The following is a 26,366-nucleotide window of genomic DNA, read 5'->3' as shown; positions in this document are numbered from 1 at the left end:
CCAATTTGGCCCACCATCAAAAACTTTCTTCTCACAAGATGCCATTGATCGGAATACTAGTAGTAGCAAGTAATGCATTGACTGCACAAAGTATTGTAATGCACTGCACAAACAGTCCTTTCGATAGATAGATAGATAGATACTTTATTGATCCCCATGGGGAAATTCAATTCGAAAATTCAATTCTGTACACTAACAAAGTTTAAAACACTTCAGTTTGTCTGTAGGGACTCTCTCCACAGTATCACAGAAGTGTAAAGATATGTTGAGCCTTGTTGAGGCTTAAAATAGTGGTTTACTTTGACATAGCTAATTTGCTCCCAAGGCTAAGGCTATCACTGTATTGCTATATTGTTGCAAATGCATATTCCGGTCCTGCTACCTCGATTAAGATTAACATCCCCAATGACAGTTTACACTGGTTATCATCCAAAAATATAGCCTAGAAATCTAAGAAATCTTAATGTGGGTCTGGCTCATCAGGCTACCAAAAATAGACCCTAGGTTGTTGCTAGACTGCATTTTCCCTTTAAAAATGCCTAGTTTCCACCAAGACTCTGCTTGCTGTTTTAAATCATTATGAAATATGCAGACAGCTGTCTCTTCCCACTAATACTTATGCTTGTACACACCCATTTAAGGGATTGGATTCCAGTGTCTAGGCCTAGGCTACAATGTCTAGAGGGTATCAGAACATTGTAACATCACTCAGCAGCTTTAAATTAATCACATTTACAGCGTTTCACAAATTGCCCTCGGTGTAGGCTCTGCAAGACAACACCAGTCAGCTTGACTGTGGTTTGAGCAAGATGGCCATCATCTGCTGTGATCATAGCCCACAGTACGTGACATGGCTAGGGGTGATGTTGTTATTTATACTGGAGTCTCCGTGGCCTAGACATGACTGTCACAGATCACTGACAGCAAGGGAGATGTAAAGGTTGAAGAAGTAGTTATCTTCCATGCAGGACATGTTTCTGTGTGTCTTAGCGGCTGCTATATCAGATCTCAAGGATTTGTCACCATTTCTAGACCAGTCTGTTGACAGGCTGCAAAATGGCTTTCACTTCTACATTGGAGAGTCTCTTTGGTGTCTTTGGCTTGTACTTGTCACGCAGTCTATTCTAAATATGTTGTACAGATCTTGTGTTTACACCACCTAAAAATGCTGAAGCACATTGATTATTACTATTATCATTATTATTACATATCATTATTTAAGAAATATTAGCATATTAACTTCCAAATTCATTTAGGTTTAATTTCTGTATGTGCTAGTAGAGAACCCTTGTGGGATTGTTAGCCACACATTCACATTCACAAAACATGGATAATATTCAGTTATTATTTGGTGAGACGCAAGTGCATCATCCATCTATTTGGGCCTTGCGAGTGCAAACAAGGAATGTGAAACTCAATCTTGTTGTCATATTTTCCCAACTACTCTCTGGAGTCAACTGGGTGTGCCAGTAACACACAGTCTGGCTCCCATTCCGGTCGTAAGACTGAGGCAGTACATCTTCCAAAAGAATCTTATGTTGACATGCTTTAAGTAAATCACATGCTGCTGTTTCTATCCCTTTCCTTGAAAGGTCTTGGAGAAGAAATCTTTTAAAAAGAAAAGCAAAAGGTTTTTTTAGGAATTTTGATATTTTGTCTAATATTATTTGTCTTATGTATTTGATAATGAGTTTAAATGGTCTTACGAAAACAAATAAGTTCTAAAGAGAATAATAATGTTAAAATAATGATCTTGGATGTCAGACCAAAGGAATCAGACAATGATAATAATAGCACAGTGCATTTCTTCTGTGCTCTAAACACTATGCTCATTCCACCAAAAGACAAAACTTTTTTCCCTAGGGCTTTGCACAGTATGTGCTTGACCTTCAAAACCTCATTCTTTAACCAATAAAAGATATATTAAGAGGTTAATCTGATCCCCATAGCATCTGGGGTAATGCAAAACCGATAGTAAACACATTTACAGTGTTTGAGGCTTCACAAGATCCTTAGCAATGCTTTTCCAAGCTGTGGGAGGCCATCTCCCTCATGCAGTGTTTGATAGGTCACATACCTCATGAAACTATAGACCTCCTATCGACCACATATCATCCTGTCAATCAGGGTTCACTTTTGGATGTTACCTCAATAAAATACTGATGGAATTGGTTCATTCAGCAAATGCTCTTATTTATAGACTTGTGAGCATAGTGACTACAGATTCTAATGAGCAGAGATGAAGAAGTGCTAAGTGTCATAAATTAACCTAGCTGCTATTGTTGGAATGACAGCCGGCTGAAAGAATGCTATGCACAGCTATGACAGCCTGTGGAAGGCTAATGTTTAACGTGTGACTTCCACTGATCTGTCTCTCACTCATTTGGCAGAGGTGTTGTTGGGACAAGTATGGTCATGATTGTCTCTTTGTGTAATTCCATATATAAAAAAAGCACTGTAACTGTGAAATTCATGTGTGGAATAGTGTGGGAGGGTATTTATGGACTTAGCGACTAGCCATAGCAATATGGCAATAAAGTTTTAATTCAGAAATGATTTGAATTATATTTTTTTTGACAGATCTTCACGTCTACAATCAGTGTTTGGATATGCAAGACCATCAACTTCAAAATTAGTGAGTAGTGTCTAAGCAACTGTTGATAGAAATATGTACAGGAATGAAACCATATTGTATTGAATCAGCACTGAATCAGCACTGATTTTCACATACAATACAGTATACAACACATACAATATCCATTTGCAGTTTCTGACAACTGCAAAATGTGACCGCTCTCTATCAACAGCAGAAGTAAGGACTATCTTCTGAGGTGGGCTGCAAAATGTATTGTTTGGGGGTGTGGCATATATCTAGTTTACCATAGAAATGTTAATGAACAAACACTGGAACCCTGGAAGACTTACTAACAGTGTAAGCTAATAGTTTTAGCATGATGCTCCTGTGATATCTTGTGATTCCTCTATTTAATAATTTTGTTTTTAAAGAACACACTACCACAAAGATTCCCAAAAGTGCAATTACAGAAGCAGAGTGTGCATAAGATATAGCATGTGCATATTGAATGTCCTCCTTACAAATCACATCCTTACAAATAATGTTATGATACATTTAGTTGAGATGTGTACTCATGAAAAATGATAATGCTAACATGTATACAGAATAAAAAACTGACATTATATATATTATGTAGAAAGTAGTGAAGTAAATTAACCAAAATGGAATCATGTATGTAATATTTTCTGATATAGATGGGTGACAGTTCATACATCTGATACACCGGAGGAGTGGTTTTGAAAGTGTCAGTCATTGTAATGTGGTCAATACAACATATATATATATATATATAGTATATTTTCTAATTTACCTTACCAAAGGCCAGTGAAAATACCGGCAGTAGTACATTTTAGTAGGTCTGATGGCAGTTTGTTATATACCCCTTAATTAAAAAATACATCACGTTAGATATGACTCACACTCCACATCCAGATGTGCAGTAGGCAGTGCCTTTCTGTTCATGCAGAGATACAAAGCCAGTACAAGGCACTCACCTGTGGGTCGCTGGGATCTTGCTTCTTCAGTTCTTTCTTCTTCGATGTTGGGGTTGCTATCTTAAGGATTGTGATATAGCCTGCCCCCTTTTGTTAGGCAATAAAACATTTTTGCAACGAAAGGAAACCCTACCTTCGTGCAGTTGGGATCCATCAGCTGTCACATCGTGACTTTTATTTAAGTGTGGCACACATTGGCAGAGGGGCGGAGGGCACTCTGCCCACAGTCTCGGGCTTTCAGATGACTGAACTGAGAAAAATCAATGCGTTGTATCGTTGCGATCTGTTGAAAATCAATGCGTCATGTTGTTGCGATGTGTTAAAAATCAATGTCACATGTTGTCGCCCAGTTGTTTGATGCCTACATCTTACGTGGTTCCTTTTTTTTTGGTATCAGCATTTTTGTATTTTTTGTTTCACTTCAGCATTAAACTTGTGAGCATCAAAGATAATTATCATGAGAGGATAAATACATTATTTTTGATTATGGTTGTCATGAGAAGCTATGTATTTTTCATGTCTTCTTACAGTAAATATGGGGAGCAGAGGTTGCTACTGTGTTGGCTATGAGTAAGGCTGTTCCACTTAAGTTGAGGAACTGGTAACATGATCACTCTAACATAATGTTTATTGGACAGTTAATCTGAAGAAGGTCTTCAATGTGGCATTTATTGCAACTGCAGGGCGACATAGGCATTGGTTAACTATGATGCCTTTCACTGGCAGGTTCTTCTTAGCCAGATAATACCCAGCTATGTTTTTTCTTGTTCCTCTGTTTTGCCTGATGGAAATCAATGGTTTGTGTCTATTTCTTTCTTGGTCTTTTTAAAAAGATGCTTATGTCCTGGTATGCTGATGTGTACCCCTCAAATCCACACTGGATTAATTATGACCGCCGCGCAGTGAAGGTTTAGTCAGATTTTTATTTATTTATTTTTTTGCATGCCCAAATTTCCGTCAATGATTCCCGGGACACTGAAAGACCGGGGTACACGAAACTTGGTGGGCATGTAACCCCACATGGATAGCATGGAACCATCGTTTTTCGTTTTGATCTGTAGCCCCCCCGCTGGACTGGACCCCCCGAAAGGAGGGTAGGGCAGACACAGTTTTCTGTGAATATCTCGAAAACCGTAGGGTTTAGGAGGACCATTTTTTTTTTTGTATGTTGATCTCAAGGGGCCATGTCAACCCATTCCATAACCACTCATTTCATGTATAGCGCCACCTAGTTAAACACAAAAAAGTAAAAATGAGGTGTTGTAATTGAAGGTATCTGTGACCTAACATAGTCAAAACTGCACGAAATTGGAAGTGTAGGATCATTATGACACCCTCTGTATGCACGCCAAGTTTTGTGGAATTCCGTTCTTGGGGGGCCACACAATAAATTAATTTATGTTACTATACACCAACTGGCCTGTAGGTGGCCGGAGACAGTTTTCTGTGAATATCTCGAGAACCGTAGGGCCTAGGAGGTCCACCTTTTTTATGTATGTTGGTCTTAAGGGGGCATGTCAACCCATCCCATTACCACTTATTTCATGTATAGCGCCACCTAGTTAAAAATTAAAAAGCAAAAAATAGGAGGATCATTATGACACCCTCCGAATGCATGCCAAGTTTTGTGTACTTTCGTTCATGGGGGGCCTTACAATAAAATAATTTATGTGTACATTTAGTGACGTACACCAACAAGGATTCCCGGGACACTGACAGACCGGGGTACACGAAACTTGGTGGGCATGTACCCCCACATGGATAGCATGGAACCGTCGTTTTTCGTTTTGATCTGTAGCCCCCCCACTGGACTGGACCCCCCGAAAGGAGGGTAGGGCAGACACAGTTCTCTGTGAATATCTTGAGAACTGTAGGGCCTAGGATGACCATTTTTTTCTGTATGTTTGCCCCCAGGGGCCCCCATTTCATGTGCACACATGTGCACAAACAGATACACACACACACACACACATACATTCACAGTAATCATACGTATGACACATACTCACACAGTAGACATATGTACGCTTGCATGCACAGGCACATACGCAGGCAGACACAAGCACGCACGCACACACACACACACACACACACACACACACACTCACACACACACACACCCCCACACACATAACATAAACATAACACAAACAATCAAGAATTTCTCAGAATTATGAACAGGCAAGATGGAGGTGGGGTTGTATAAAAGGAATTTTACATGTGAAATCTATGAACTAATCATGTTTTGGTACTTGTTGTCTAGCAGATACCAGTGAGAATTGAGTGTGGATAATGCAATTTAGTGAGACAGTTAGAATCATATAGGCCTTTCAGCATGATTTCTTTTTGTGGAAAAAATGTGCTGAACTGGGCGGCGGTCATATTTTGTACCGCTCTGCGGTACATCTCGTTTTAACATGAGGCAGGATGTACCTACGTGAGCTCAACATACCAAACGGGCAGTATGTGGTTGAGAGGCCAGTGCCAGCTCACCCATTTTTGGGGACTGTCAATTTGGCTCTTGAGATCCATTGCTAAGGAGAGTGGCATGAGAACTGGGCAAACAAGAATATAACCTCTGACCTAAAGGCAGGGCTCTAGATGGGGACTTTACATCCCTGTTGGACAGTAAATCTGCATTTGTCACTCGTGAATGTCAGGGACCTCCATAAAATGGCAACTAAACTGAACACTGAAATACAAGTGAGAGAGTGAATGTGTGTTGTTAAACTGCTTTGAATATTGAAAGTGTATTAGTCTATATTTTATAATATGTACACTATTGTAGACCACTTTTGTCTTGGCTAAATGCTATTGTCAGGTACCTTTACGCTTAGATAATTTATTTCATGACTGGAATGAATTTATTACATGACTTTATGATGTTGACAGCTAATGTGCACTGCTTAATGGTCTGCTGTCTAAATAGGAATGTAGGTGTAGATATGTTTTTGCGAAACACCCTACAATGGTTTTGCTGCTTGTTACTACATACTGTAGTGCAATATACACTTTCCAATCACTAGCATCCCCTTGTGGTCAGATGTTATACTAAAAATATAGGAAGAGTTCAGATGCAAAACCCTCTAAATCTGTCTGACCACTTTTCTTTTAAATGAGCATTTAAAAATGAGGCTCCTACAGGTTTTTGCCTATAAATCGATATTTCAGACCAGGAAGAGAGTGGTATTTAGTGGGTTTTTAAGTTATTTGATTAATGTATACTATGTATGGAGAGCATTCACTCACCATCTTTATCTACTTTTTGACGTAGGTGGCATTTAGAGGCTTTTGCATCTGAACCCTTCGTCATATATACTTGTGGACATTAAATTTAATACAATTCAGATACTGTTTTTTCTTCTCAGTGTCAGTCCTTTCTATGTAGCATTTGTATGGAGATCCAGTTTATGTAATCTTTCCTGTAAATATCTGTGTCTAGACATTCAAGAACATTCTAATGGGCTTTTTGTCCTTTCCTGAGCACCTTACTGTGTATAATTTCTTAGATAGAAAGATACAAAACATTCAGTGAGCATTTGATAAATATGTATTTATTGAAGAGCAAGAAATTCAGTAACATTTTCCAGGCACCATCTCTAAAAGTACAGTTCTATGGATGTCTGCTGCAGTTGTGTTTCAGGATTGCCTATATGCTATATTTGTTTTATGTATTAATTCTGGTACCCTCAGCCATGATTTATTATTGGCTTACAGTGATATTTTGGGCAATGCAATGAAAATGTACACTTGACATTTGTCTGCAAACTGTTGAGCTGAGGCAGACTTGATGTGTGTGACGTTACTGGAGCCATTGAATAGACTGCCCATGCTGAACAGAAGAGCAATATAAAAAAGTGACGTCTGAATTCATATTAGCAGGCCAATATGAAACATATTCTATGCCAGGAGAGTGTGGAGAATTTGGAATAAACCCAAGAGTCTTGTATAAAATGTAGGCTGCATAAAAGTATGATATATGACATATTCTACAGTTTATAATGAGTGTCCAGTAGTATGTGTACTGTGGTATAGCCTTGTGATACCTTGTGACAGTTTTGCAGGTTTTACTCCTAGCATACCATTATGTCCCACACCAATTTCTTGACAAACATGACTCACTTCTGTTCCTCAAAATAACATATTCATACGTTTTACTTCATGAAAAAAACACTTTGAGAAAAAAAGGCCTATTCCATTATTTATAAGTAATAAGTGGAAAGCAAAGTTGGATATTTTACTCCCTGTTTTTTATGATCCAAAAACGTCTGATCTGTGACTCATACACCATGATACAATCCAAACTGTGACTTTTGTGATTTGTTGCATGCCTATTGCAAACACACAATGTTTTATTTGTCATGCATATTTACTCTAGTGTGGATTTCTATAATGAAGGTCTGGACACATTCCTGCTACTGCTGCACTAGTGGTGTGGTTCAATCTAAAAATGAAAGAAAAAAGACAACAATTTCACTTAAAAGTTCATGTGAATAACATCTTGAGATATAGTTATTGTACTTGATATGTTTAGTTTTCTCATTGAATGTTTTTTTTTACCTTCCTTGTGTCTACTTCATACACTATATTACTGCTATTATGTGTTATCATGACTTTTTGCATAATTCCTCACTATCTACCTATCCCTGCCCTTTTTATAACTCCTTGTACAGTGGGCATTACTTCAAATTGGCCAGCTTCCCTCACGGTCCGCGCACGGGATCACGCGGCATCACGCGACTTTAATTTGTATTTTTTCATTGACGTTGCAACGCCGCTGCAACAACCCAAACAACCGGCAGATGTCTCTTGTGAGCAGGGTGTCTCGTAAAAAGAAATGGAGCCTGGAAAACCCTACACAGACTTCACTACAGACTTAAGCAGACTGGTTTAGAAATAATTTAATAGCCAGAAAAATGCCTGCCTTGCCCTAATAAAGAAATATTTGGTTAACTGCGAGTGAATCCCGTTTGCAGCTGTAGAAGAAACGCAGGACGAATGAAACATGCCGGTTTTCTCCGAGTGCAACGATGATAGACATCATTTGGACAAAATATAGAGCATATTAACCTCCGTTGCTCAGCCAAATGCCTTCCTGTTACGTCCTGTTATCACGGAGTTACAGGCGATAAACGATTTTTGATGGTCACAAGTTTACTTCATTAGCGGTTTATTTTTTTGATTATTGAGTGTTTTTCATTTAAAGCCCAGCAGCAATCTATCTAAAATAACACATACTTGAAGTACCATTCATGATATGTTGTCAAATATTGAAGTCGTGGGAAGTTTACATAATTTAAGCTGTAGGATGTTTCGTTATAGGTACTCAATTATGCTATTTCAGCTGACCACCTCACACATTTCTCTAGATTTTGCAACGACCTTACATAAAACAATGCCATAAAATATGCCAGTTTTTAGGACACAGAATAATGTTTGTAATGATACGTGATAATGATACGTGATGATGAACAGTAACATAAGTGTAATAAGCTATTCATTGTCGAAGGTGCATGGTGAAGTGAAATTCTTACTTTGGAAAACAAACATTTGCCGATATCATTGGATGGGGGATACTTGTTTATTTTTACGTAGCCTACAATGGCCAGTTCAGACAAAGCCGAAATTACTCCTTTTGAAACAATGAGTGAGCAGGCCGCGCATTTGTATGGTTATATTGCTTGACTTAAATCCCAGAGAGGCTACCACACCCCACAGTGATGGGCCTAGCGGTCTTACGCGTTCAGTGTGGGGTATAAACAAGCTGAGAATTTAGCAGTGTCACGTCTGCCTGTCACAGACGTGGGGAGCTCTTTGAAGCTTGGGATAATGTGGTACAGTTACTACAGTAACAGTATTTTATTTTACTTCTTATGGAATATATTTTTTCACTTTTATAAAGGCTTTGTTTGAATGCTGTTGGAACAAATAGTAGTTGATCATAAAGGCAACTTTCTGCTGCAATATTCTGTGTGTTCTGGACTGCAGGTAACTTGTTAAGCCAGTGGTTCTCAAACTTTAACGTGTTATCCTGAGGCCTTTGCAAGTCAGCATCTCCGACGGTAGTCTACCCTATTAAAAATATTAAAAAAGTTTTCGATGTCCCAAACGGAGAGCCATACTTTGTTTTTAACGATCTCTATGCAACTCACCAAAATGTAGGCATGGGAACATGATGAAGTATCCAACTGTCATGTGTTAAATAATTGTGATTACGAGCCAGTGGTTTTCAAACATTATGCGTGACTCGGACATCTAACGAAATGCAACAGGCTCACATCGTCCTTGCATTCGCAAAATGAGGACATACATGAGACTGCTCAGATAATAACAGGTGTACCTCCAGTTTTGCACGGTTTTAGTCAAGTTATAGGCCGGTTTTAGTCAAGTTATAGGCCTATTTACCTTTTAAAGGTTCTACATTTTGCAATGAGCAGTGCTTTCCCTTTTGAATTGGAAATGCTCTGTGTCATGGTGTGTGTGTGTTTCTATGAATTGTTAATCCGGCCCTGCCCCCAACAACTCACCTTTCCACCTCTCCACCTCTGGCCTATTGTCCAAGAGGAGGAGGGGCCTGAGGCCTGGACAAAGTCATCAACAGAGTTATAGCACTGAAGGGACAGGCAACTGGCATGTGATCTCCCCACAAGCCAATGGATGTACAAGTTTTCTCCTGTGCCTACGATATTTAATCCAGTGTTTTGTCAAGTTGCAAATTGCTATTCGTTTTAACTAATTTTTATGATAGTATGAAGTACTTTTTGTATAGGCTACTATCTTAATTGCTTTATACTCAATACTTGACCAATGGCTATTGCATCTGTCTATTGCAAGTGAGAATGTGGCAGGTGATCTACTGTATAGGCTTCATAAAATAAAATAAACAGATTGCTAATGGCCTACAAGCTGATCTGGGGTGTGTTTCCCGTACAACTACGGAGGTTAGCTTTTTACTAACGTGGTACGATGCATCGTTCAACTAACCAACATGTAAGTTATGACTGTTTCCCAAAACTGTCGTACTTACATAGTACTTTGTAAGTTTGGACCATGATAGTTTCCAAACTTCAGTAGTCTGGACTAAGGTGGTTAATGACGTTTAGTAGCACGTGAACGGGCACACCTGCACATAACAGAGACTTAATGATGGACTACCTCAGTTTAATCCGTGAAATCTGTTTTTCTCAGGGTCATCAAGTTAATTCATTGGTTCATATAGACTGACCTTGTAAATTAACCACTGCTTTGAATTAACGTTTAACACGTGTCATTTAAATGTGCTGGTGAAACAGTTGTGTACTCTATTGTTATTTATCCCCTATTCACCCATACACACCGTCAATTCTGTGGCGCAGTGCGTTAAGGCCGGCTGATGACAGCCGCCGTTGCGCAGCAGTTATCAGTCCCCTGTCCAAGAGTTCGAATCTGGGTTAAGCGTAGGTAGCTTTTGGGAAACGCACCCCTGATGTCTGATGTGTGATCAGTGGAATATGGGGAGGGAAGTGGCAGTGTTTTTTTGCGCGTCTGCAGAAGTCAGCCAAATATGAATGTAATTCTGCGGCATTAAGCAGATGTATTTGTTTATTGTACAGAAAAATAAAAATGACATGTCAAGCAGTCAATTGACTACATTGCAGTCAAGAAGTAAGGCAAATTAATTTACGAAACCAAAACGTGGGTCATAGTTGTCTAAGCCTCTATTGCGTAGCCTGTTAAAAACGTCGCTAGATAGTATTAAATCGCCAACAACATTGTTTTCTGCAGAAGCCTACCCATAGCTACAGATTAATTCTGAACAGTTATTTCTCTACTGGCTCAATTATCAAAAAGGTGCTTTCTCTTAGTCCTCTGCAAATGAAGCAGGTAGTTCCGTATAGAGACGTTAGAATAAATTAGCGTTTGCGATTGACAACGTTGTGATAAGTAGGCTATAACACTAACTTTGTAAAGTTAACTTGAATGCATCAATTTTGAACAAAGTTGTGTAGGCTACACCGCGCCAGTTGTAGTCTGCATGAACAGTTCTTGCACAAGACACTGTTTTGATTTGCGTAGTTGCGTTACCCCCAACACTGACAATAACGTAGACAGCAAATTAAGATAGATATTTGTTCGTTTTGTGGAGAGGCACCGGTAGGCTATCAAAAGAAGATTTCGATTTTCGTTACCACTGTGTAGCCAAGACTTAAGCCATACCCAAGTAGCCTAAATCGAGGTAATGTTTAATTATGCATGATTTATTTTGTTATTGAATTCGTAGGCTGGGATTCCTCTCGGCAACAATTATGTTTAAAGGTAGCTTCCTGCTTTTTCAGAAGAGGCGGCAGGCAGGCTACTGACAGAGCGATGTACAGTGGCAGAGCGACGCACAGTGGCTGAAAGTGGTACTAAAGTTTCACGCAGCTTCACGCCGCGTAATGCGCGACTAAAGTGGCCATTTGAAAGTAATGCCCACTGTAGTCAGTTTTATGTATAGTAATGTTGTTATTGTACGGTAAAGGCCTACCTGTAACGTTGACGATAGTGGAACACTCCGCAGTGCCATATGAGTTGATTGCCACCACCTTATACTCTCCGCTGTCACTGGAGCTGACTCTGAGGATGTACATGGAGCAGATACCATGGGCGTTGGTGATGTAGTAGTTTTTGTTGCGGTTGATACAGATGCCATTCAAGTACCAGAAGATGTATGGCTTTGGGCAGCCACGGACAGCGCATGTCATGAAGCACTGGTAGCCTTTTGGTGGAGTATGGACTTTCAGAGGAACCATGATGGATGGAGGCCTCTCTAAGGACACTGACACTGGGAAATTTGTTGTTGCTGCAACTGAATAATGGAAAGCGATGAGGGAAAGCTTAGTTATTGCCTAATTTTTTACATTTATTTATTTATACTGAAATTGTGTTTTTAACGTCTCTATAGCAAAATATGTGTGAAATGTTTCACGTCATCAATTTTTCATTGCATATGGTGATCATTCTCTGACTCACGATATGTCTGAAAACAAATGATATTTCCCTTTCCGATATAATAATAATAATAATAATAATAATAGCAAGAAGACGTAGTCAGGTTTATAGCATTGCTTAAAAACATATAACACAAACAAAAAAGATGTGATATGTAGTCACCTTTGTTGCTATTGACACCCCAGGTGGGTGATGGGGATGGATCTGACAGACCCATGTCATTCTTGGCATAAACGCGGAAATGGTACTCTCTCCCAGAATGTACGTTTGCAGTGAAAGTGTTGCAGAAGAGGCGATCAGCAATGGTGTGCCAAATACGGGTGTTGGACTCGTGTTCAGCCACCATGTAGTGCAGGCGGTCATCCAACTCCTGGTCAGGAGAGGGTTCCCAGGTGATGATTACTTTCCCATGGACAAGTTGTTCTAATGCCACTGGACCTGGTTGTTTAGGTTCATCTAGGTTGCAGGGGAAGTAGGCATTATCGTTATTGTTAAATTGTTAAGAGTGTTGGCTGGTTCTATTCTTAGTATGTATCTGTTTTTTACATTCTTACCTGTAACTCGAACCTCAATATCAAATGTGGTAGAGCCACTGGAGTTCTTGGCCACAATAGTGTAGAATCCAGAATCTGAGCGTTTCGATGAAGGAATCACCAGTGTTGATGACCCCTCAACATTTATGATGTTAATCCATGGAGATATGGGTTCATCGTTTTTTAACCAGGTGATATCAGGCTGCGGCTCAGCCTGTAACAGAAGGAAAGAGGCACTGTGTGCATACTACTGGTACAAAGAATATTTAAAAATTGGAAGGTATTTTTGTTGGACAAATTATCAGGAAGTTGTACACAGCCTTCATGTACTGTATTTTGGTACGTGGCACACTGAACTGCACTGCACACATTGTGTTTGATATCCACGAGCTGTGGCTTGTGACGGTAACTATATCCACTATCCAAAAGACATTCCAAAACCACGTGTTACATGTATTTCATTTTGTAATGGGTAAGGTAGGTAAACTGTCTGACCAGTAGGCTATATCTTATGCTGAATGTAGTCCTGTAGCTGACATCCTCACCTCATAATTGATCTTGATTCTCAGGGAATTTCCTGCTCTTATGACCATAAAATCCTCTGTATGTTTGAACTGTGGTTTCACTGAAAAAAATCATGAGAAAGGAAGAATCATGTGACTTTACAGGAATTATTATTTTTTACAGTAATTTCCTGTGAATTAGCCGCATTGTGTATAAACCGCATGGCGTTTGGTGTTTTATGGCAATTAAAAACAAAACAAAACCATGTATTAACCCTGAGGTGGGCAAACTACGGCCCACGAGCCGGATCTGGCCCACCACGCACTTTGATCCGGCCCGCCGAGCATTTAATTTGGTTATCATAGGCTGCTCACATTTTTTTTCCTGCTATAGATGACATTGTGGTTAGCTTTACTGCAAACTGCTTTTCACTCTTCTTAGAGAACGTTTACAATGTCAATGTCAAAACAGCATGTTACATAGAGATCATTCTCTTTGTACTGTAATCTCCTTTGCAGCAGATCTAACTTGAACATTATGCTACTCCATTTACCGTATTTTCCGGACTATAAGTTGCTCCGGAGTATAAGTCGCATCAGTCAAAAAATGCGTCATGAAGAAGAAATTAAAATGTCAGTTCCTGGTTGCACAGTTTGTTGTGATGATGTCTCCTTTCTGCCAGATGTGGAATATTAGATGTTTGTTTGCTCACCCTTGTTTGAACTGCCGTTGTCCTTTGCTGTGTATTTTTTTTTAGCTAGATGCTAGCGATTAGCGAAATGCTAGCGGTTGGCTGTGTTGAACATGGGAAGTGCCTGGGAAGCTGAAAAGGCTAAATTAACATTACAAGCCAGCAAGTCACAAGCCTAGAGTGCCGTCTCGCGGCTGTAGACGGTAATGTTACCTTGGTTCATGCAGAGATTCATGTCAGTCAGCAGGAATTAACATTTAACAACACATTAAATTATTTTCATAAGCCGCAGGACCAGCCAAACTATGAAAAAAAGTGTGACTTAAAGTCCGGAAAATACGGTAATTGGGAGCACGTCTGAGCGCGCACAAGCAGGTTGCAGCTGGCTTGTCATTGTTGATATTGATATTGAATTGATATCTCCTTTTTATAAGAAACTTTTAAAAGGAAATCATGAAGGCAACAGTAGTTCCCACTACTGACCATTTATAAACTGTGAGAGGGCACAGCTGTAGACACAGCACTATAGCCATAGGCCATAGGCTATATTTTAGTGGAGTTGGCAAAAGATCATTATGAGAACTAAACATGTGGGCACAATGCTTAAAGGGACACCAGGCAACGTTTTCGTGTTAATTAATCATCTTCGTAAGTCGGTATATGGTTAAATGACTTGCCTGCCTGCAGGATCAGTTTACAGCACAGAGGCAGGCTAACGAAACCCTAGAGATTGTTGCAAACGTGTGAAGAATGGCAGAGCCGGCGAAGAAGCAGCGAAAACCCTTGACGGAAGACGCAAAGAAAAGGAAAAGAACTTCAGACCGAGCGAGGGGGAGTTTCGTAGAGAAAAAGTATCAGGCTTGCCTGGTGTCCCTTTAAAGTAACTATTTATACAGCCACTTTTACCACTGTCTTTCTGCCTCACTGTTTGCGTGCTATATTAGCACATTAGCACATACAGTATGCATAACCCCTCCTTCCATGCCACAGCCGAACTGTGGCCACACCTTTTCTTAAAATAGTTAAATATATAGATATATAGACTTTACTTTACTTTTTTTCTGCACTGTTGGACTTACTCATTTGCACTATCACCATGACCACTATCACCATTGCACTATCACCATGACACTCATTCACACAGAGCACCTTACCTTACCTTACTATGGACAGAGAATTCAGAAGTCATTGCAAGCGCCTCTGATTGATTAATCACCACTATGTGGATACTGTTTTTAGAATTGATTTAGATTAAGTGTTAGTTAGTATAATTTGTATTTTAGTATATTTAGCATATTCTTTATCTTCTACTGTCCTTATTGCTTAGTTGTGTTTTTATATTATATACTTTAATTACTCTTTCTGCTGTTAAAGAATGTGTTGTCTGTATGCTGCTGAGACCTTGAATTTCCCCTGGGGATCAATAAAGTATCTATCTATCTATCTATCTATCTATCTATCTATCTATCTATCTATCTATAAATGCTTTAAACAACATCAAATTAGCCGTATTTCTTAAAAAATGTAATTTAATTAAATAATAATTTCTTAAGAAATGAATAATAACTCAATAATTCAAATAAGATCATGAATCAGAAACATTGTAATCAGAAAGAAGAATGAAGAAAATGTATAGGCCACCCTGGTGTTGTAACCTCAGAGCTAAAGAATTTGGTAACACTTTACTTGACGGGTGAGTTCATAACACATTCATAGCAGCTCTCATAAACTGCACATAAAGCATTCATTCATAAAACAATTGCAAAGCAGCATTTGCTGTTTTTGTTCCAAACCTCTTACCTGATCACGTCACATCTGAGTCAATGGGCTACTCCAGTGCCAAAAAGACAGAACATGGTCAAGCAAATAATTTTTGTTTCATAAATTTTTTTTTGTTTTATGATACCTTTGCAGATGATTTCTCATCTTTTGCTACTGGGAATGTCCAACCGTTCCAGGTAACACAAATACGGGTCAGCTGAATGTAGGCTAGTTTACCTCCCAGTGTTAAATTCAGTGATTATGAATACTTCACAACTTGTATAGTAAAGTGACATTCAATGTAGACTTCATAAGATATTCATGAAATATTTACAAAGGCTGGAGAGAAAAACGGCAATGCTGCTTTGCGATTGTTGGACTTTTATTTTGACAAGTTGCCGTCATTCTGTCTTCCACATTCATAAAAGGTTTGGTATGAATGTTGAGTCATGTCTCATGAAACATTCATGAATGCTTTATGTGCAGTTTATGACAGCTTCTATGAATGTGTTATGAACTCACCCGTCAGGTAAAGTGTTTAAACCTTAAGCAGTAAATTACGGTAGTAAAAACGGTAGGAACTTTTGGTCAATCAGTCACCACGCACAACTGCAAAGTATCAAATAAGTGGAGCATTACTTACTCTTGGGGTTTCTTGCACACACCATTTCGCAGGGTGGACTTGGTTCTCCAACCCCTGACTCATTGATGGCTGACACTCTGAACTCATATTCTGATCCCGCAGATATATCTTTAGCAGCATATTTCAGGGCTGTAAAATAATAACTTTGACTGGTTATTTATGATAAGATGCAGGGTGATATTTCATGAAATTGTGTATTTTAATGTTTGCTAAATGAATAAATGTAACATCAAGATTAGTTTGCTAATCGCCATCTAACTGATTGTAGCTGTCTTAGAGTGATATAAGAGTTTGAGTAACACAATGGAGAAATATAAGAATGAGCTTTGATGACAGTATTTGCAACATTGCTTGAAAAGTGATGAGCAGCTTTCAGACTGGGGATCGTTTTTTCATGTATAATCAGAAATCTTTTCGAGAAAGCAATGACAAATCACAAATAATCACCAATGAAACAAAGATTAATTTAGATCTGTCAGTGCGCTGAAATTTCAGATTACAAATGATAAATAAAGATCTAATGGTCTGGTATAAGATTTCATCAGATTCTGACTCTAACCACTCAATTGAAATCACCATTTTAAAATATGTAGCCAACCTGATGTTGTTTGATGATGTAGCCTATTAATTACTGGGTATTGTCACACTGATTTTGTTTTATAGTCTAGGTTCTCATATATCATCAAGGTGATGAATAGATAAATTGCTGTATTATGTGAACCTGATGGGCTTCTACAGAAGAAACAAAATGGAGCTGTGTTTGTCTTGAGTAATGTTATAGGCCTATTATAGTTACATTTCAAATAGGAGAAACTAATGTGCCCATACAGTAGGCATGTGTTATTAGACTGACTCTTCGCTGATAAGATTTTTAGCTTTCTAGATTTAGCTAAACTTGAATGTCTCTTGCTCAGCATAGGCAGGCTTTTTCCTCCATAGATCATTTTGAGGCATCTACCTCACAATTTTGACCAGTAATTAAATTGGCATTAGTTTGTGCAGAACGGTATTACATGGCACATTGTGTGTCATACAAATTAGAGTACAGTACATCTACAGTATGAAGTCTGCCAAGGCTCTTGTTCATGGATACCTTCAATTGGCTCATTTGCTGGGTTCAGAGCAATCCACTGATTTGTGTCTTTCTTGCGTTTTTCCACTTGATATCCAATGATTTTCGTTCCTCCATCATTGGCTGGAGGGTCCCATGTTAAATTGATGCAGTTTTTGAAAGCACTTTCCACCTTTGGTGCAGATGGTGGACCTGGAAACACTATGAAAAAGTAAAGAGGATGGTGATTAAGACCATAATCCTTAACCAGACATTGCACATGGTGTGTTTCGAGCATTATAAATGTGTGCTGTGGTAAAGTTACTATGAAGGAAACTAAACTGTTAAATGAAGCATTACTAAACTCAAACAAGCAAGCAAGAGTAACAACCAGATTTTGGATTTGTGCATAGTTTACAATGATCACCATTTGTTGTAAAAATTGGAACTAATAATTCACATTGAATTAATAAACTTTAAAAAACTTAATTCTGAATGATTGGACCATACATACCCAGGGTTCCAGCTATGATGTTCTCTGACACTAGCGGTTCCCCGATTCCCTCGGGATTCTCAGCATATATGCGATAAACATATTTCCTTCCATGTGTGACGCCACGGTCTCTGAATGTCAGTCGGTCTGCTGAGACATCTGCCACTTTCTTCCACATGGGCTGACCCACTTGCTGTCGCTCTATGATGTAGTTTGTCACTGCTGAGCCGCCGTCGTCTTTTGGAGGTTTCCACTGCAGCTCAATAATGGAAGATTTGCTGTCAATATTTTCTGCTGGACCTTCTGGTGGCCCTGGCTTGTCTTTTGGATAAAGAAAACAAATACAATTCCGATGTGATACTTATATGATGGAAAACACCATGGGAAAAAAAGTAAATGGAATATGTGAAATTTCTGTGAAATCCACTTATTACACTTTTCACCTAAAACAATGAGTTGGGAATTGGCCTCAACGACACCAAAAGGGGTTTTGAGTTGAATCTTGATTTTTGCTGTGTCACTGCGAATACAGTCTTTCATTACAAGACGACTGTGATTGGGCTCTTTCTGGATCTTGACCCCCCCTCCGTCATTTAGTGCAGCACCACCTTTGAACCATCTGACTTCAAGGTTGTCTTGTGGGGTAAACTGCATTTTGAATGATGCAGTCTGGCCCGCCTTTACAATGACTGGCTTTGAGAACTTCTGTAGGCTGTCAGCATCAAATTCAGGCAAATCTGTGAGATAAAAATGATAAGTAAAGTTTTTAAATTAGCCTATCCAAAGACCAGAAATCATGGTTTATTACAGTACAATGTTTCACAAAACAAATTACAAAATAGCTGATAAAATATGGCTGTGTTGATAAAATATTCACCCTTACCTCCAACAAACAAAGATGCCTCAGTTTTAATTTCTTCAACTTCAAAAGCATATTGCCCAGCGTGACCATCTTCGGCACTTTTAATTATTAGTTTATGACTGGCAGCGGCATTATTAATGGTCATTCCATCTGTACTGATCAACTAAACACAATATGCAAGATCTCTTTAAGGTATAAAACATTTGTGACAGATATTGTTGAGCGCGCATCTCTGGTTTAATGTGATCTTATGCAATTGTTGAGTGTGAATTTAGCTCACCTTCTCCCCACCTTTGCTCCAGGCTCCGTCAACTTCACTGCTAAGAGTACAAGCCATTTCCGCTGGTTTCCCACGAATTGCGTATGTGTCCGACAACATCTGAGTGAAGCATAATTTGCCATCTGGATAACACATTAGTAAGTAGGTTACATTGTTTTTTCTTCAGCAGTGGATACATTTCACTCTCACCTCAATAATTGTAAATGTAAGCGATAATGTTTAGTCCTATTCATATAAATACAATACATCTCCAAGTCACGCCAATGGTCATCAACTGTGGATACGTTACCATAATATGGAATAAGATGTAACTGAAATATGGACCCTTTCAACAATAAAAACAAAAACAATGCTTGAACGTTCTATTTGGGCCCCAATCTACTTCCTCTGCATTAAGATAACATATGGAATGTTAAAAAGGAAGTCTTGTGGGGCCAACCATGATGCTGATAATGGAACTCTCTTGAAAGGGTCCATAACCATAACCCTGCACTAATTTAATTATTAAATATGTTTAAAGACCCTCACTTGGGGAAGTTTGGCAGTCACGCTTTAATAAAAACATATGCAAAGTAAGAATAAGTTGTTACTGTCATGTAGAGAGTTAACAATTAAAAACACACAGACCACTTATATGGAATCAGATAGCATAGTACTAACAGGAAAACAGGAATTCCTATGATAATGGGGATATTAGTTCACTTCCCCTGTGTCGATGTTAATTTGGTAATGAAATGACAGAATGCAGCTTTAGGCTACATGCTAATTGTTGACGTAACCGTCTGAACAAGCTCACCGCCTGTCCCGTCACTCTTATTTTTGCCATCTCCTGAACCATCACCGTCCACACCAGAGCCAGACCCATCTCCAGACCCATCTCCAGACCCATCTCCAGATCCATCTCCTGATCCATCTCCTGATCCATCTGCTCCGGACCCGGACCCAGCTCCTGCTGCTGCTGCTGCAGCTGCGTCTCTCTCTGCCTGAGCCCTTCTCTTGGCCTCCAGATCATCCTTCTCCTTCTGGAGTCTGGCCCTCTCTGCTGCGAGTCTCGCTGCCTCATCATCATCACCACTTCCTTTGCCTCTGCGTCGGTTTGGATCCTCTGATTTAAAGAATAAAAAAAGACTTTCGGAAAAAGTTTGGAAATAACACTGACACATAAATATACAAATGCAGGATATCTCTGTACTGATTTATTAATTAAGATATAGAAGTGGGCAGAAAGCCTTCTAACACTTTTTAAACACTTCTTTACATACACCTTTTCTCAACCCACTCATTTGATGGCTTTATTCATCATAGAGAAACTTATCATCGGAAGGATACAATTGTGAAACTGTTAAACTTGTAAAAGTTAACATTAACCAATTTTTATTGTACTACAGTGGGTAGTCTGTTTGAATATGGGCTAAAACTTTGCAATGAATGAAGAATTTTCCCACACTATTTTCAATTCAATCGACAATTAAAAAAAATCATCTCACCTATAACAATCAGTGAAGCTCTGCATGGGACAATACCGGCTATGGCAGTAATGGTTCCTTGATCTGCCAGGTCAAGGTCTTTTATCACAAGTTTGTGAGTTAGATTGTCTTCTGAAACAGTGATGTCATATTTTGCTTCGTCTTCCATTGCAATATCATTTCTATACCACATGATCTTATCAACTGGAGTAAAAAGGACACACTCAAATGTAGCTGTTTCGCCTTCCTTGGCTTTGCAGTCTTGAATTGCGGAGGCAAATTCAACTTCAGGAACTGAAATAAGAAACTGTGTAAGACACCACTGGACTGACTTGGACTTAGTTATCTAGACAGCCTGAATTATGTTTGTAAATTGAGTGTAGTTTTGTGAATATACCTTTGAAATTAGTTGAGAGCACATTGGCATCTTCTACATCAACTTGATAAAGCCCAGCATCATCTGGTCCAAGATCTTTGATGCTGAATAGATACTTATTGCCTTTTTGCTCAAGATTATGTTTCTTATCATTGCCAGTTCCATAATCAAGCATGATACCATCCTGCATTTTAGAGATCGACAAAAAATAACAATTTTTTATATTTTTATATTATTATATACACTCTTAACTGCAACTACAACAAATTAATTTCGCCACCATTTAATGCAAAAACCACAACACAACAACAACAACAACAACCAAAACAACAGCAAACACAGTGGACAACGATTGACCACCTGTCTAATATGTCTAGACTGTTCATATTTTTCCATCCCTCTGTAACAATATCTGATCAATGCCTTTGTGTGAAACCTCAAAGTATCTCACCTTAAAGAGGAACACTTGACTATTAGGGTCCAACAGCTGCATGTCAACCTCAAATTCAGCCCTTCCATCAGTTCTCACTTCAATCTGTTTCACATTTTCCACTTTCTCAACATACTAAGTAGCAAGAGACAAGCACAGCAACATGATTACATAGTCATATTCAATTTCCAATGCACCTACAGGACTTCAGTAAAACTGATTGTAATACTTCAAAATGACCTTTTACTGTAGATACCTTCTCTACAGTAGATTATGTCAAGATAGGAAGTAGTAGCCATAAGGTTTGCAGAACTTCAGAATCAAAAGGTGTTACGGGTTTACCTTTGCCTGTTCCTTCTCTCTCTCGGCTTTCATGGTCTTCAATTTCTTCAGCAGCCAACGGAAGTCTGTCACTCCATACTCATGACAAATGCGTTCATGGTCTTTCTTGGGAGCAGATAATATAATTTCCCAGAAAGCTGGGTCAATTTTTCCTTCTGTTTGTACTACTTTCTTGGGCTTTCTTTTCACAATTCTGATGGAATTAAAGAAATAGTAATGCTTTGTGTTAGTGAATCATCCTTGCAGTACCACAGTTTAATAAAAAACAAAATATATTTATATGGATGCATGACGGTATAGTTACTTTGTTTTTTTAAGAAGTTTTCTAAAATCTTCTGGTCCATTTTTTGAATCTGAAAGTTAACAGAAGGCAGTATCTTAATACTTATTTTGTCATAGATACTGATATTGATATTAATTTAGCAAAATTCAATAAGTAGCCATTGAGTTGCATCAGTGCAAACATACCAGCTTGTCCCGTCTGAATTCCAACTAAAAGAGTGAAAACAAATCCAATCAATCTGTCAATTAATTATAAAGAAGACTTTTTTTGTGAAATGCATTATTGAAATGCATCATGTTTATGTCATACGTGTAACTCTTAGGTGAAAAAACTCAGTGCTAATCAATTTATTACAAAATTTATATAAATTACTAGGAGATTATAATACTGTATCCATCAAATAAGGTAAATGAATGGTAAAAAGTGACCGTATGTATGTGCACATGCTCACCATCAGTAACATTCAAAGTTGTAGTACACACAGCTCTTCCATAGGGATTTGCAGCAAAGAACCTATAGGTGTCTGCATGATCAGCAGCAACGCTCAATATCTGTCAGTCAAATAATCCAAACAAGAGAAACCTTGAACAAGTCCAAACCTGTCCTGTTGCTTACTGGCAAGAAGAGTCTTGATGCATCCATGTGATAACATTCATTTCTTGATTGGGTAAGCTAGGTGATTTCATTGATTTTCCATTGCCATAATACGGCGTACATAGTTGCATAATTAAGGGTAATATCTACATAATGACATTATGGCCAATGCCTAAGCAGGGATAATAAAAACTCCACTTTTGGTTGTTGCACAATAAAAGCATGATCGAAAAGTGAGAACAGATTTTTCCAATTTTCTTAGTCGTAATAACCATCATAATGAAATCTTGACAAGTTGGTGGTCTACACCATAGACTGTATAGGCTATGATCTACACATTAACACCATAGAAGAATGTCTGTCTAAATACGGAACTTCTTGGAATGAATTGTACTAATTCATTAAGTATCCATCCAACCCGTCAGAGTCAGAGCTTCAATACTTTATTTGTAAGCTGTTTTACCTCAAAAATGTACTCTCCCATCTTGTCATCATATCGGGCCTTGAATTTTTCCGGATCAGCAGTATCTCCTTTATTCCGAGACCATGTCACATTTGGAGCTGGTTCTCCTGTCACAACTGCTCTAAAGAGGGCAGATTTGCCTAGAAGACAATAATTGTTTTAAAAAACTCAATGATGGAACACAAGTAAGTTACGTAACTACGTTTCTCGGTAAATGAAATATGAAACTAACCTTATTGCATATGGCTGTGCAGTAGGGATGGGACTAGGGCTGGGCGATATGGCTGAAAACTATCACGATATAAGTATTTCTTATCAGTCGATATCGATAATTATGGATTTTGTTTTTTAAAAAAAATCTATTTCAGATAAGGACCAGAAGAAAAAAAAGTTCAAATTAAACAGTTTTATTTTAAACTTAACCTTCCTCTGATTTGAATTACCTCAGTTATCAATCAAAGCAAACAGGGAAAAGAAATAGCAACACAATCATGAAAAACACTCAAATAAATAAATGTGCAGTCTGAATGAAAAGCAGCACTGGTTGAAGCCTGGAAATATTGTAAACAAATTAGCTTAATTTGCTAGTTTATCATAGTCTGGTTAAACTGTTCAGTTTCCCCACGTGTGTTTAAGTTTCAAAATTCAAATGAATACTTTTTCTCCTTGGGACAGGCCTGTTTGAGTCTTGGAAAATACTTTTCCATTTGCATCGGGATTGAGATGATTAGAACTTCAATTTGAATGCAACAGTTTTGAACAAATTCGTGCAGAGTGCTAATGATGCTAACCGGGGAGAGAGAGAGAGAGCACGGGGCAAGGTATCATTGAGAGTCTGTGTTGAGGTAGGCCTACTCTGGTAGAGTTGCACATACTAGCTACAATGCAAGATATATTTAGCCTATTTATTTATGGACAACGTAAAGCGGGAGGTATGTTGATTTTAATTATTGAATGTTCTATCGAATGTATTTTTTTATTGATATCGATTACATGTCTAGTGCGATACATATCGCTATCGTTTTATCGCCCAGCCCTAGATGGGACAAAATATTGAAATACAGTATCGACAGCTGCTTGTGATACATTATTGATACGCTAGCACCAGATATTGATATTTTTTTTACAAATAAAACATGCCGATCTAAATGGATAACCAATTTCAACAAAACAGTCTGACATACTAGTCACTTCCTCATGACTTCTTGTGGTGGTGCATATCAAATGAAGGGGGATAAACTTGAAGTGAAGAAGAAATTGACAGGGAGATGGCTCTACAGTGCATAATATTTGTGCACCTTGTTTTACATTATATGTACTGTATATTTTTTCCTGTAGGGATATTTTTGGCTACATGGATATGCATTTTTCTTGTTCACTTACACAGATTGTGATGAATTGTTATATTTTGATATTATGGCTATTGTGGACCAAGTGTTGTGACAGTATCGATTCATGACATTTCTGTGATTCCCACTTACTTAGTATTTGTTACAATAGTTAAAATAAAAAAATAAAAACATTTGGCAAGCAAATTATAGGTGATTGTATTTTGTATAGACATCAAATGAAAAACTAAATGCGTGAAGAGGAGTTGTAGTGTTTACCCTGTGGAACGGTTACTCCAAATGGCTTGCGTGTGAAATCTGGAGTTGTGAAACCTTTTGGAACCTCCTCCACAAACTGTGTGATCATAACACCAGGGACCCTGGATCGCCTTTTGATTTCCACTGGCCAAGTAAAGAAAGAAAATGATTATTATCATTGTTGATGTTGTTGTTATTATTATTATTATTATTATTATTATTGCATAGTCATACTGTACATGGTTTTAATTGGTTTTATAAGTTTAGTAGAAAAGTGTCATGTACAGTAAGTTTCCCTTTAACTTACTTTGTCTTATCAGATCAGATATGACACAAAAAACTCCCGAAATCGGCATTTTTAACATTGAAATAGTGAAGTTAGCTGTGGACACATGTACTGTTAAGACGGACACATCATATGGGTGTTTGTACATTCCACAACCTACCTGCACCAGGAGGCATCTCGTCCTCATCTGATAATGCACATGGAGGCACATAAAGGGAGGCGAGACAGCAAAGTTATGACATCAAGCTGAGACATAGCTCCGACTGCACAAGGGAATTATGAGTATCGGGAACAAGAACATGGACAGAAGGGCTGACAATGTACTAGCCAAGAGGGAGCTAAACAGACATCAGCAAAGGCTTTCTACTAAAACTATACAGTATATGCACAAAGCAAAGCAAACAAGACAGCTGTAACATAGGGAATAGACTCTTAAATATGAAAATGGCCTTCTGATTCTTTAGTCTTCAAGAATTTGTTCTTGGAAATCTTTTGGCCAAGATCACAGTCTTCAAACTCATTAGGTTGCACGCACTGGAGAAATTCTGGTGGATACTGGTGGATTTCTTTGTCTTCTTTGTAGGCGTTGACTGTGATGAGTTGTTCAGTTTATGGCCACTGACTTTTGTTCACTGTAGTTCATACTGTAGTTACACTTGTATATTGTTTTAGTAGAAATTATCCATTGGAGGATTTTAACATGTTATCATCCATTTTGTTGACTCGTGGTAATAAACATTGATTGACTATAGCACTGTTCAGCATAGTCCTGATTTAAGGACAGTTGTGATGGTTATGGTAAATGTTGTTTAGTAATATATTAAAATAAATTAAATTTTGCTTAGGCCCTATTAGTTTTAAAATTAACTTAATTTGGAGTCTGAAGGTAAGCTTCCCACAACTTTGTTGATTCGCCTTCACCAGACATTGAGCAACTTCCTTCTTTGAGTCTTGTTTTTGAATCTCCAAGGAAATCTTCACAGGAGGACTAATCATTTCTGCTCTTTTACTAGAAGTTGTGAAAGCCAATGTCAAAAACGCCCATTATTTGTGTTGTCCATATATCCATCAGTCAGCATGCAAAACACAAAGTGCTGGGCCAGCCCTGTTGTAATACCACGTTTTATTACATGGCTCTTCACAAGGCAAGTAGAACGCTCCATTGACTTGAATGGGCTTTCC

At 38.4% G+C, this 26,366-nt stretch overlaps 2 protein-coding genes across 2 annotated transcripts in view; both read right to left on the bottom strand.

The window, feature by feature from the left end:
* The window catches only part of LOC121706719 (immunoglobulin-like and fibronectin type III domain-containing protein 1), a 41,647-nt gene extending 37,790 nt beyond the window's left edge, over nt 1-3,857 (bottom strand). Inside the window, exon 1 of the mRNA XM_042088687.1 lies at nt 3,571-3,857. The gene's annotated coding sequence lies outside the window, so the exon portion shown is untranslated. The remainder of the gene's footprint in view (nt 1-3,570) is intronic.
* A 3,550-nt stretch (nt 3,858-7,407) lies between these two features.
* Nucleotides 7,408-25,360, bottom strand: LOC121707008 (immunoglobulin-like and fibronectin type III domain-containing protein 1). The gene is made up of 21 exons (XM_042089204.1): nt 25,345-25,360; nt 24,920-25,042; nt 23,313-23,452; nt 22,707-22,806; nt 22,277-22,325; nt 21,973-22,153; nt 21,652-21,765; nt 21,222-21,384; nt 20,846-21,118; nt 20,155-20,463; nt 19,359-19,480; nt 19,100-19,241; nt 18,660-18,953; nt 18,238-18,537; nt 17,766-17,945; nt 16,673-16,801; nt 13,619-13,698; nt 13,095-13,287; nt 12,703-12,996; nt 12,077-12,397; nt 7,408-8,014 (listed from the first exon to the last, which is right to left on the bottom strand). Exons 1-21 carry the CDS (start codon nt 25,358-25,360, stop codon nt 8,010-8,012), a joined length of 3,528 nt encoding a protein of 1,175 aa, XP_041945138.1. The 3' UTR covers nt 7,408-8,009.
* Nucleotides 25,361-26,366: the final 1,006 nt, after the last annotated feature.

Source organism: Alosa sapidissima, chromosome 4, assembly GCF_018492685.1.
Source record: "Alosa sapidissima isolate fAloSap1 chromosome 4, fAloSap1.pri, whole genome shotgun sequence".
Lineage (NCBI taxonomy): Eukaryota > Metazoa > Chordata > Actinopteri > Clupeiformes > Clupeidae > Alosa > Alosa sapidissima.
This window is presented reverse-complemented; position numbering and strand designations above follow the sequence as displayed.

Excerpts from the sequence above, each read along its gene's own strand:
- LOC121707008 (XM_042089204.1), bottom strand. Across the intron at positions 21,766-21,972 it reads GAGAGAAGGAACAGGCAAAG|TATGTTGAGAAAGTGGAAAA; the intron begins GTAAACCCGTAA and ends CTTGCTACTTAG. Across the intron at positions 12,398-12,702 it reads GGGTGTCAATAGCAACAAAG|TTGCAGCAACAACAAATTTC; the intron begins GTGACTACATAT and ends TCCATTATTCAG.